Source organism: Equus przewalskii, chromosome 22 (assembly GCF_037783145.1).
Source record: "Equus przewalskii isolate Varuska chromosome 22, EquPr2, whole genome shotgun sequence".
Lineage (NCBI taxonomy): Eukaryota > Metazoa > Chordata > Mammalia > Perissodactyla > Equidae > Equus > Equus przewalskii.
The window spans coordinates 19166792-19179017 of record NC_091852.1 but is presented as its reverse complement, the minus strand read 5'-3'; the positions used below and the strand labels follow the sequence as shown (position 1 = coordinate 19179017).

At 39.2% G+C, this 12226-nt stretch overlaps 1 protein-coding gene across 11 annotated transcripts in view; it reads left to right on the top strand.

The window, feature by feature from the left end:
- CFAP95 (cilia and flagella associated protein 95) overlaps window positions 1-12226 on the top strand; it is a 138133-nt gene that overhangs the window by 58070 nt on the left and 67837 nt on the right. For 2 of the 11 annotated variants that reach the window (XM_070590453.1, XM_070590447.1), the window contains one exon: window positions 10176-10453. The exons of 7 other annotated variants lie outside the window; for them this stretch is intronic. In XM_070590453.1, coding sequence (XP_070446554.1) covers window positions 10176-10206 — 31 coding nt within the window. In that variant the 3' untranslated portion in view covers window positions 10207-10453. Of the gene's footprint in view, window positions 1-3097; window positions 3172-10175; window positions 10454-12226 lie in introns of those variants that run through there. 2 more of the 11 variants (XR_011531711.1, XM_070590452.1) reach the window with 2 other exon arrangements.

The window sequence follows — 12226 nt, the reverse complement described above, 5'->3', positions numbered from 1 at the left end:
TTTTTCTTTGGGGGATGCTGACTGATAAAGACAGAATAACTTTATTAACTCTTTGGCTCTCAAATTCTACTATTTGATTTGTTTCTCTTGCATTGATCCTGTCCCATCCTAATAGTTGTTCATGACTAAGTAATCTTTTTGATTAAGGACATTGGCAGACATTCAATTCAACTCTACTTGAAAACTAGGAGATAAATATTTTAACTCCTGCTTATCTCGTATGTCACCAACAGTTGACAAACTGTGGGTCTGAATTCTCAGGAACTCAGATTCTTAAGTATGTTTTAGTGTTGTGTCCTTTTAGTGGAAAGACACCAGTTTCCTCTTAAACTATACCTTTACCTTTGAGGTTAATTGTCCATGATCTCTGTTTTGTTTCTATGTCAAGTCATAAAAGCTCAGTTCTACTTCAGGAACTTGAGATTGTGGGAGATTTTATTTTCTTCTTTTTGATTATCGTTAGTTTCTATAGTGAACATATTTGACTTTGTAAAGAAGAAAAAACAAAAAATTTAAAAATAGAGAACCCTGGGCCTCAGATTTATACCTAACTACACCATTATAAATATAAAAACAGGTATCCTCACGTAATGTAGACTGAGGAGTAAGAAAAATAATATTTGTGTTTCATATGATTAAAATGATACTACCAATCAAAATTGGTGCATGAGAAAGAAAAATGTGTCAATAGCTAAGGTTTAATAGTGGATTGCTTAGCTTTTGATGCTGGCCATTCCTAAGTTTATATGATGTTAATCTTTAAAAGTCAGCTTTTTTGATGAAGTGATCGTTCATATAGAGCTCCATATTTTTCTTCATGATGACCGGATTCACTAATGATACAAATATTTAGTTTTATATCAATAGCCCAAACTTCCTGGCACTTACCATGACTATTTTCTTTTAGTTAAATTACCTGTATTTGTTACAAATGCTTTCCTTTGTAAATTTTATTAAATAAAAAGGGGTAGTAAATGTTTCTTGAATTTGTAACAAAAATATATCCAACTAGTTACATGTTCATTATAGCTACATTGCCAATTACTCTATGTCTGTAATGCAGTCATTGGGAGAAAAAATATCCAGTAGAAATGAAATCATTTTAAAAGTAGTGAAGGAAATGAATGAAGGGATCTGTCTGAGATGCCTATGTCCCGTGATCCCCAGGGTTCATGAAGTAGATTTGGCTGTAGAGGAATTGTTCTTTTCCTCCCACATCACTGTGCATGTGTGCTTAGAACACAGCCTTATTAGGGGAAGGCAGGTCTTCAGTCAAGTGCATATAAGTGCTAAAGAATTTTGTATATGATATGTAATGAAAATAATGAAACAAAATACTACAGCTCTCTACTTTTATATCTACTTTCATTCCATCCAATGTGACATTCACATAAATAAGCCTGTCACCTCAAATACCTGTTTAAGAGTAAATGCAGTACCCCAAATGAGCACACTTACAGGCATGCTAGGGAAGAACAGTCTTTGCTGTATGAATGCCAGGTGGCTAATAGCTTTCTCTAATGGTGGACACAAGGTTAGTTTGCAGTGACTGATTTGGCCAGGAAACATTGCCCCTTATGCATTTTTATGGATGATCTGGATGAAGGAGTTGAGGCTATGCTTTCAAATTATCTTATAATATTAAATTAGGCAGAGTTACTGATGTTCCATAAGGCAGGCCTAAAACTGAAAATAACCTTGAACAATAAAGCTATCAAAAATAAACTGTCCTAAAGAAAAAGGATGAAATCAAATAAGAGTAAGTGTAACCACGGAACAGTACCTTGGAAGATTGGGAAAAAGTACGTGAGGACTGGGTATAAGGTTGCCTAAGAACATCAATGTCATTTTATTCTGGAAAAGGCTTTGGGAGATAACGGTGCTTAGAGTAAGAATATAGCACCCAGGGGGCAAAGGGGGTGGGGTGGGGAGCGGATGGGGATCTAAGAGTAAGATACCCATCACTTAAAGATACAGTGATACATCTTACTGACATAAGAGATAAAACCATATTGTTTGTCCTTCATAATGAGGGAAGGTCAACTGGGGGACCCACTCATCAAGAGGACCCTCCTGTAACATACTAACCTGTCTTTCCACGATCTGTTAAAAAGAAGAAGGAAGAGAAAGAGAAGAAAAGGAAGGAAGAAGTTTTCTTAACCTTAAAGCAGGTTTTCCACGTGGTGATTCTCTTGCTCCATCTCTAGTGTTGCCTGTTTCCACAGGGCCCGTCTGCCCTCAGTGTTCCTTTCTCTCACACTCTTTCTTTTCCATCTTTTATCAGGATGTTTCATTCTGCTTTCTCAACACTACCCTGAAAAAGCACACTCAAAGATGATGGGATTGATTCTTACCGTTGGTTGTATTTTGTCAGATCTTGTGCTCCAGATGCTTCTTTGAAAGTGAGAAATTGTTGGCTACAACTGCATTCTTCCACCTCCCTCTCCCTTCAGAATCTATGACGTTGCAACACTCTCTTCTTCTCTGTCCTTCCTGGCTTCTTTATGGACCCAACCATGGGTGTCTCTAATAAGATTTGGATCCCAGAACAATGTTCTTCTCATTTTATACAATCTCAGAGAATTCATCCACTCCATGGCTCCCCAACCATCACTTTTTTGGGGTAACTTATTTTATGTAATTTCAAACTTGTGGGAAAGTTCCAAGAGTAGCACAAGGAGCTCCCATATAATCTTTACCCAGAGTTACCAGTTGTTTACCATTTGAGAGTTGGCCGGAGACATTGTGCCCTTTACCAGTAAATAGTTCAATGTGTATTTCCTAAGCACAAGGACACTTAGCTATGGTAAAGTTTTTAACCTTAGGAAAATTGGTACAGTATAATTATGTAATCCACAGTCCATATGCAAATATCATCCATGATCTCAATAATGTTCTTTATAGATATTTTCCCCAGCCGATGGTCACTACTGTGCATAGGGCATTGACCTCTGTCCCAGCCATCTGTCCCACAGCACCACCTTCCAAATAAAGATTTTATACTGTCATCTAAGATTAAAAGTATCTAAAATGGACTGATCATTTCCTTCCTAAAACAAGTCCTTCCCCATCTCCATGTCTTTCTTATTCTTTTTAGTGGTGTTAAAACTCTCCCAGCCATCCAGGTTTGAAGCCGTGGATCATCTTGGTTCTTTAGCCCCAGTTAGCCAGGTAAGTCCTTGAAGTTCTTCCTGTGAAATGTCTCTTCCAGTCCGGCTCTACATAAGCCATTGTGTGCTGATGCCCACTCGTTCCACACCTCAGATATATCCTTCCAGTTGCCCTCATCTCCCTGAAGGGCTCAGAAGAAGCCTGCAGTGGCTGTCCTATGTTAAGGGAACTTGTCAGAACTCAGGATCTGTGTAGCACAGAATAGTGGGCCAGCCAACAGCAGCATGTGGTAATTCACGAAATCTGTTTCTATACACAATTTCTAAACGCTTCTTCCCACCCCCACTAAATAGATGTTGAACAAACATTTAAATATTACGTTAGGGTGTTGAAAATATAGCAACTGACTGCACCTCACATATGCAGAGGAAATGTGTCTAACTAATAACTGACCTTCTTCCCGAACCTGCCACCAGCGGGAAGACACTAACTCTTCAATCCATTTAAAGCTTAGTCTGATTCCATAATTTAAATAGTTCCTATAGGCAGTGTTTAATTTCCTTTAAAAAAAATTCACATTCTCAGAGATCTTCTCCCATCCCATTTGCAGAAAAGAGCTAACATAGCAGAACTGAGACTGCTAATCGTTAAAAAGCCTGCTTGCAAGGTTGGCCCTAGTTGGCATCTAGAAACTTGGCTTTCGGGATAAAAATTCCTTAATAAGAATGGTTCTCTGTGCCTAAACTGTGCAAACAACGTGGTTTATGCTGAACACCTGCTTTTCTTCTGGGAGTCTGGAATTTTGGTATGTGCGAAGCAGAGACTGCCTACATGACCAGCCCCCAAGAAAACCTTGGCTACTGAGTCTTTAGAGAGCTTCCCCAGCATTTTACAACTCGTTGCTGGGGGATTAAGCGCATCCTGTGTGACTCACTGGGAGAAGACTCTTGGAAGTTTGCACTTGGTTTCCTCTGGACTTCAGCCCATGTGCCCTTTCCCTTTGCTGATCTCGCTTTGTAGCCATTTGCTTGACTAAATCATAGCCTCAAATACGAGTATATGTTGGGTCCTGTGAGTCCTCCTAGCAAATCATCGAACCTAGAAGTGGTGTTGGGAACCCCGATACAACTACTTTTCTCCCTGTGGGAGATTGTTATTTTCTCAAAATGGCAGCAACATGTGCTGCCATCCCACATGCTCCTACAGAGTGATTTTGACACTCTTTCCATTGAGAGGCAGAGTCCGTGTTACCACCTCTAGAATCTGGGTGAACTGTGGCGATGGTGGAAATGATGCTATGTGGCTTCTGAGGGTAGCAATTCAACTACTTCCTGGTTCTCTTTGTGCCATCCTCATTCTTAGAATCCAGTTACTATGCATGAGGAAGCCCAAGCAACCATATGGAGAAGACCTGTGCAGTTGTTCCAGTCAACAATGCCAGCTGAGGTCTGAGCAGATAGCCAGAATAACTACCATTTAGAATGAGAGAGGTTTCCAGCCACAGCCCATAAGTCACTTCCAGCTTTCAAGTCTTCCCAGATGAGACCCCAGACACTATGGAGCAGAGAGATGCTGTCTTTGCTGTACCCTTTCCAGGTTCCTGACCCAAAGAATCTGGAAATGGCTATTGTTTTACGCCCCTATCAATGGGTTGGCTTGTTATACAGCAGTAGTAACTGCAATTCTCCCTAAGATGGCATCCAGGTATATGGAGAGAGGGATGTGATTTAGCATCCTGACGCCAGAGGACAAGAGTGAGGTTTTTTGTACGGTGTTCTCTGCCTGTTCTGGTCTCCGGGGTGGTATCCCTAGTCCGTCTGGTTGCCCTTTTCCTTGCCAGCATCAGTAGCTAAAGTCTGTAGACATTGTAACCTTCAGTCTTTTTTTGTTTCTCTCTTTCTGGGCTTGGTTGGAGCCCAGATGGCATGTTTGGAATGACTCAGCCTCATTTCCACTCCCATAGATACTGTAGATCCCACAGAAACCTTCTGTGACTCCCATTCAGTCCAAGTTCCAGTGTTCTGCTCTGCAGCCCCTGTTAGTAGTCCCCTCTGTAGATTTGCAGCTACTTCAGGATCTTGTCTTTTTTTTTTTTTTTTTTAAGATTTTATTTATTTATTTACTTTTCCTTCTTCAAAGTCCCCTAGTACACAGTTGTATATTTTAGTTGTGGGTCCTTCTAGTTGTGGCATGTGGGACACTGCCTCACCATGGCTTGATGAGCTGTGCCAGGTCACGCCCAGGATCCGAACCAGTGAAACCCTGGGCTGCCGAAGCAGAGTGAGTGAACTTAACCAGTTGGCCACGGGGCCAGCTCCAGGATCTTGTCTTGCCACAGGATACCAAAAGTGGCTCAGGATTGATGATTCTCAGGCCTCCTGCTGCCTGACCCTGTTTCTCCACCTGCTTGGGTAGGGCCATGCTGCAGGCAAATGAAAGAGCAGCCTGAGAAGTGCTCTGTTTAAAGAATTCTCATGAGGGGTGGGGGCCAGGAGACTCTCTATTCCTTTCTGCCATTATTCTTATGTATCTCGTGCACTGCTCTCTGTCTAGGTCAAAGGGACTCTGCCTGATTAAAGTCTAAGGATGGGAAAATTGGGAAATACATGGGCTCTTTCTGCTATCCTACTTTCTCCTTTTTGCTTATTTTCTCCTTCCTACAATTCCCCAGACAGACTCTTCTCTGTCTTCCTGTTACCACACAAAGGGCATGATCTGCTCTCAGCAAGACAAAAGGCAATCGTCAAGAGGCAAGATGGTGGCAGAGAAGAGATGTTTTATTATAGCTTGCTAGCAAGAGGGAAGATGGCTGACTAATGTCCAAAAGAACCATCTTAAGGGGGGCACAGAAACTTGAAGCAGTTATATAGGCCAGTGGGTTATAGGGGAGGGGATTAGGAATGTTGACCCTCTGGTGTTACAGACTGGGAGTTGCCACACTAAATCTTTCAGTATTCACTGATGATGGCTATCAGCATAGACTCTCTGTTTGGGGGGTCATCACATTCCTAAGGAACTCAAAAGAATGAAGTTATCGGTCTTATTGCAGCGGGGAGATATATGCACTAGCAGGGGTCATAAAATCTATGAACAGGTAGATCTCCTGGAGGGTGCACATCCAGCTGGGTTAGTTAGTCAGAGGTCATTCAAAGTTACAACATGGTCTCTTTTTTTACAATATGGCTTCCCTTATGTCGACCTTGTGTTAAGCCGGTTTCATATCCATTCCAACTCTTAGTTAAGCCTTAATGGCAAAGGATATTTTTTCTAGACATTTGGAGAACTCTATAATCTGAGTCTTGCTAAAAAAAATCATATTTTGCATGTTAGAAGGTGATAGCACTTTACTGTTGGCTTGCCATTTTTTCTGAAACAAATTTTGATCTCCCCTTAGGCAAATGGGTAACTACACACAGTGAAGGGGGAAAACTACTAATAATTTTGAAATGATTACCACCTGTATACTTCATTTGAGTGGTACACCAAATTACTTGCTAGTCCAAGCCTCCCACCATCTCAGTTTGGCCTTGGGTCTGAGCCGCAGTCGATATCAAGGTCCTGTAAGGTGTCTGGTGCAGCTGCTTTCTTCTATTCTACTTTGTGCCTCTTGTATTAAACTTTGAAAAACGTACTTGCTCTGCTTTCTTATAATGATTATATCCTCCAGGTTCCTAATAGTTTGTTCTTAGTTTTGAAAACCTGCTTTGTTCACCTATTCTATATTTGCATCCTGCTGATTCCTGATTATATGCTTAGTCGTAAATTTACTGTTTGCCTTTACTCCTACTATTTATGTTTTCCCTGCTCCCTTGGTTTTGACTCATTTCTCTTCTGACTCTCAGTACCTCAGTGTTTCAATATTGCAGATTATTCAGGTATACGTTGCTTAGGATGCTTCTAGTAGGTTGTACAAAACCCATCTCAAGCCAGGTCAGACAATAAAAGTGATTTATTGGCTCACATTTTTGAAAAGTCAGGCTTCAGGAAGGATTGATGCAGCAATGTCGTCATACTTCTTACTGACTCTCAAATCTGCCTTTTATGATGTTGGTTTCATGCTAGACTGGTCATAGGAGGGCTGCCAATAGCAACCTGAGATAGATGCTCCCTCATTTATGTCCAATAGTGGAAAAAGTGTTTCTTTCCCCTAAATCATTGAACAAAAATCTTGGGCTTAACTCTGTTTGGACAAACTCACGCCACATGCCCAACACTGAACCAATCACCGTCACTGAGAGTAGAGTGAGATTATCCTGATTGTCTTAGGTCAGTTAGATTCGCCCCTAGAGCTGGGGGAGGGGCAATCTACCTAAATTGTGTGGTGGCTACACAATGGGAAATGGGAGAAGTGGAATCAGGGTGAGCTGGAGTCACCTCTTAAAGTTTGCACGAGCTGATTATGCTCACGTCTTCCCAACTCAGTGTTCACTGACTTCGCTTTGGTAGCTTGAAGTCACTCATAGTGGGAATATTTATACCACAGAAATTGGCAAATATTGCAAATAAGTTATGTTGGCTTTTGTTTTTTTTTTTTTTGCCAGGAGAGCTGGCTTACCAATACAACTGAAAATGGGAGGTATTCAATTTTGTGTATGGTAATAGGCAACAGTCTCTTAACCAGTTTTCCTAACTTCAGATTACTCACCCCTACTTAGCCACTTTTTAAAAATAACAGCTTTACTGAGATATAATTCACATGCCATAAAAATTCACCCTTTTAAAGTATACAATTCAGTGACCTTCAGTATATGCAGAGTCATACAGTCATCACCATGATCAATTTCACAACATTTTCATCACTCCAAAAAAAAACTCCATGCCCTTTGTATTAGTCAGGTTTCTCTACAAAAATAGAACCAATAGGATATATATATGTGGAAATAGATTTATTATAAAGAATTGGCTCACACAATATGGAGGCTGAGAAGTCCCACAGTCTGCTGTCTGCAAGCTGGAAACCCAGGAAGGCCAGTGGTGTCATTCAGTCCAAGTCTGAAGACCTGAGAACCAGAGGACCAAGAGCAGCATAAGACTAATATCTCAGCTCAGGCAATCAGGCAGGAAGGAGCTGCATTCTTCCTTCCTCTGCCTTTTTCTTCTATTCAGACCCTCAGTGGATTGGAAATGCCCACTCACTTTGGGGAGGGCAAACTGCTTTATGAATCTACCAATTCAAATGCTAATTTCATTGGAAATACTCTCACAGACACAACTCAGAAATAAGGTTTAGCTAAATATCTGGGTGCCCCCATAATCCAGTAGAGTTGACACATAAAATTAGCCATCACACTCATTAACAGTCACTCCTTATTCCTCCCCCTCCCCATCCTGTCGCAAAGTTACTTTCTGTCTCTGTAGACTTGCCTATTTTGGACACCTTATATAAGGAATCATCAACGTGTGATCTTTTGGTTTAGCTTCTTTCACTCAGCAGGATGTTTTCAAGATTCCTCTATGCTATAGAATCTATCCGTATTTTATTCCTTTCATTGCCAAATAATGTTTCATTGTGTGGATAGACATTTTGTTTACCCATCCATCAGCTGATGAGATGAGAGTTGTTGAAATCCAATTCTAATCACAGTTCCGGAACCCACTCCTTACCACCTTCAGTCTTTAATACCTTCTGCTGCCGGAATCCTTTTCCTAAAACATCACATTTAATCTTGTCACTCATCTTATCAAAATAAATCATCCTCTCCGCCTCGGAGATGCTAAAGGAACACGTTGAACTTGCATTTGAAGCTCTCTTCAGTTTCACGAGGGCTGGGGTGGGAATGAGCAGATCCTGCCTCCCTCTGGGGGCAGTTTGGGCCAGTGATGCTCAATCTCACTTAAAGGGCCTCTGCCTGACCAAAAACAAACAAACACACAAACCCCAAAGAAATAGAACCCACCAACAAAAAGCAGAAACCCAAACTGCACGAAAAGTGACATGGATATTATGTAGCTTTAGGATTTTATTGTTTGTATTTCTTTTCATCTCTTAATTATTAAGAATTTCACGAGGGTCCTGGAGGGATAATGGATCTTACAGTCAAATAACTAGTTGGCAGTCCTGGCTGAGTTACTTAATATCGGCATTCTTTAAATTCTCTCCTGAGATTTTAAGCAAATGACCTTTTCTTATGTGTAAAGTGGGAGTAATAATTCCTACATCAGAGCCGTGTTATGGATTAAAAAATATGAACACTCAGCTACCGTGCCCAACCCGTAATAGGCACTCAGTAAATACATAGACACTATAACGATTGTTATAATTGAACATACGGTTAAATTTTTCAGTTATCTTCAATAAAGTCAACCTAAGATTAGAACTATTTGGGTGTTCTTTCATCGTTTTATAGTTTGGGTGATTTAATTTCAATATTGTCTTAGTGCTTTAAAATTAGTACCAATTTAAAGCAAAAATTAGATAATCAGTTCAAGGGCTTTATGTTCCTTGTCTACCATTACCCTTGATGTCATCTGAAAGAGTCCATATTTCCTTTGGGAAATGGTCAATGATAGTGTCTCATTGTATTACAATAGAAGCTTTCATGAAGTGATCTAAGGATATATGCCTTAAACATTATACCACATCAGACTGAGGTAAATTCTCACAGGAATGAATCTTTGAGCTTTACTGGCAAGTATGACTTGATAGCAATTACTAAAGTTATATCTGAAGATATTATTCTTTGGAATAATTATAACATTAATTTTAAAAAAGTATGTAATGATAGCTTGTTTTGGTCTTATGTAGATGATCATAAAATTTAAATTGTTCTTTATGCTGTATATTTATGGTTTAGAAAAATTTTAAATGTATAATAATTTATCTTTTTACTTTTATAAATAAAACAATTATGAACTACATTCTTCTTTCAGAATTAGAAGTACTTATAAATGCAATAGCCATTTTTTTCATTGAAACATTTGAAAGATTAAATTAATAAACTGTTTGAAAATTAAACTTGGATCATGATAATGCTAACACATTGAAGATCAACTTTTGTAAATCACTCCTTTTTACATATTTCAGCCATTCAATTTTATTTCTCTTTTTTTTCCCCTCCCCATAGGATTATCCTTGTCAAGATGATTATTCAATAGTCCACAGAAAATGTCGTTCTCAGTTCACAGATCTAAATGGTTCCAAAAGATTTGGTGTCCACACTTGGCATGACGAGAGTGGGGTTTATGCTAATTCTTATGTAAAACAAAAGCTCTTCCCATTGACTGGTGGTCCTATCGTCCCCTTTTTAAAATAATGTATGGAATCAGATTCTCTAACTAATGAAAGAATAAGGGATGTAACGCTTGAAGATTTTCTACCCTAATAAATACAATGGAAATGTTACTTTAGTAGGTTCCTTTAAAAACAAAATCTTGGGCCCAGCTCCGTGGCCAAGTGGTTGAGTTCGCACACTCCGCTTCAGCTTCGCCAGTTCAGATCCTGGGCACGGACATGGCACCGCTCATCAAGCCATACTGAGGCGGCATCCCACATAGCACAACCAGAGACACTCGCAGCTACAATATACGACTATGTACTGGGGGGCTTGGGAAGAGGAATAAAAACTAAACAAAGAAGATTGGCAACAGATGGTAGCTCAGATGCCAATCTTTAAGAAAGAATAAATAAATAATGGTATTTGTTAAAAAAACAAGAACAAAATCGTACATTCTAGACCAGTATGTATACATCCTTCTTTTCACAAGCTACTCTGGTACTTTCCAAAGTTTAGTATGTGTAGCACTCAGGGTATACAACGCAATTCTAGATGGTACTTGGTAGAATTTTATTTCATTATATTTATGGACTGTATATTTATTTTAATTTTTATTGGAAAAATGCGTAAAGCTAGCACAATCAAGCTTATGATTGCTTAGGATGTGGCTAATTTTTAAAAAGTGAGCTAATTTAAATTCCAATTTTAAGTGATAAAAATATAAGCGGTATTTAGATTTGCCATGAAATTCAAACGGCTGAGGTTTGGGCAACACTGGCCCTATAATAACAGTGAGTGTGTGTGTGTGTGTGTGTGTGTGCACGCGCACGCGTATGTGTGTGTGCGCGTGTGTGCATATGTGTGTGTATATGTGTGTGTGTGTATGTGTGTTGGGGGGGAATGTCTATTTATGGACTTTGATTTATCTATGGTAGCGACCTGAACTGTGATTATTTATTCAGTGTAGTGTTTGCCCTTTTTCAAGATAATACTTTTTGTGTGTGTGGAACAGCAGAAATGCAAACAGAACCTTAGTGAAACTTTAGGGTTTTGATGGGAAAGTCCAGTCGTCTGGTGTTAGATTTAGAAGAAATCTTATCAATTATTTTGACTTACCCTCCTATTTTACAGATGAGCAAAGAGAGACCCAAAGAGGTTTAAGTAGGTTGCCCAGGGTTAGATAAAAAGTGCATTCTTTTGATCTTTTGAGTCAGTTGACTTTGAGGTACATTTGAACTTTTATTTCTTCTGAGAACAGGGTTAATTATTTGGTCAGCCTAGCTAAATTTACTCTCATTATTTTTCTTTAAAAAAATAAATTCATCAAATAGTATTTCATGATAAATGCTAATTTAGCACAGCCTCCAACTCTCGATTAGCAAAATATGGGAAAGATTATAAGCGTTGTGAGCAGAGAAATGGTAATTATTAAAGAAAATGTGGATATGCCACGTAAGCCTTCACCAGCAGTTTTACTATAATTTCTTGCTGCTTTAAAGTATGTCTCTATATAGACACACACACACTTATATATTTTATATGCATAAATATATATATTACATATGTATAACGTTAATTCTTTATATATTGCCTATTCTAGTGGATACCTACCTAAAGTTACCTTTCCTCCCACAGACTACAAATTCAAGTTTAATCCCTCCTAACGCTCATTAACGTATCTAGGGGGGACAGCTGTTTGAAGAATGCAAATCTGGATGTGAAGCTACTCATCATTTGATTTTTTTTTGTAAGGAAATAGTCTTAATGGCCATATTATTACCTTTGAACAATGCCTAGTACTTGGAAAATAAAGTTCAAATTCATATAGGAATTCTATATTGTCACAATGACTAACATCACATTTTGCATACATGACCTGGGTCTGCCGTGAGAGATCAACT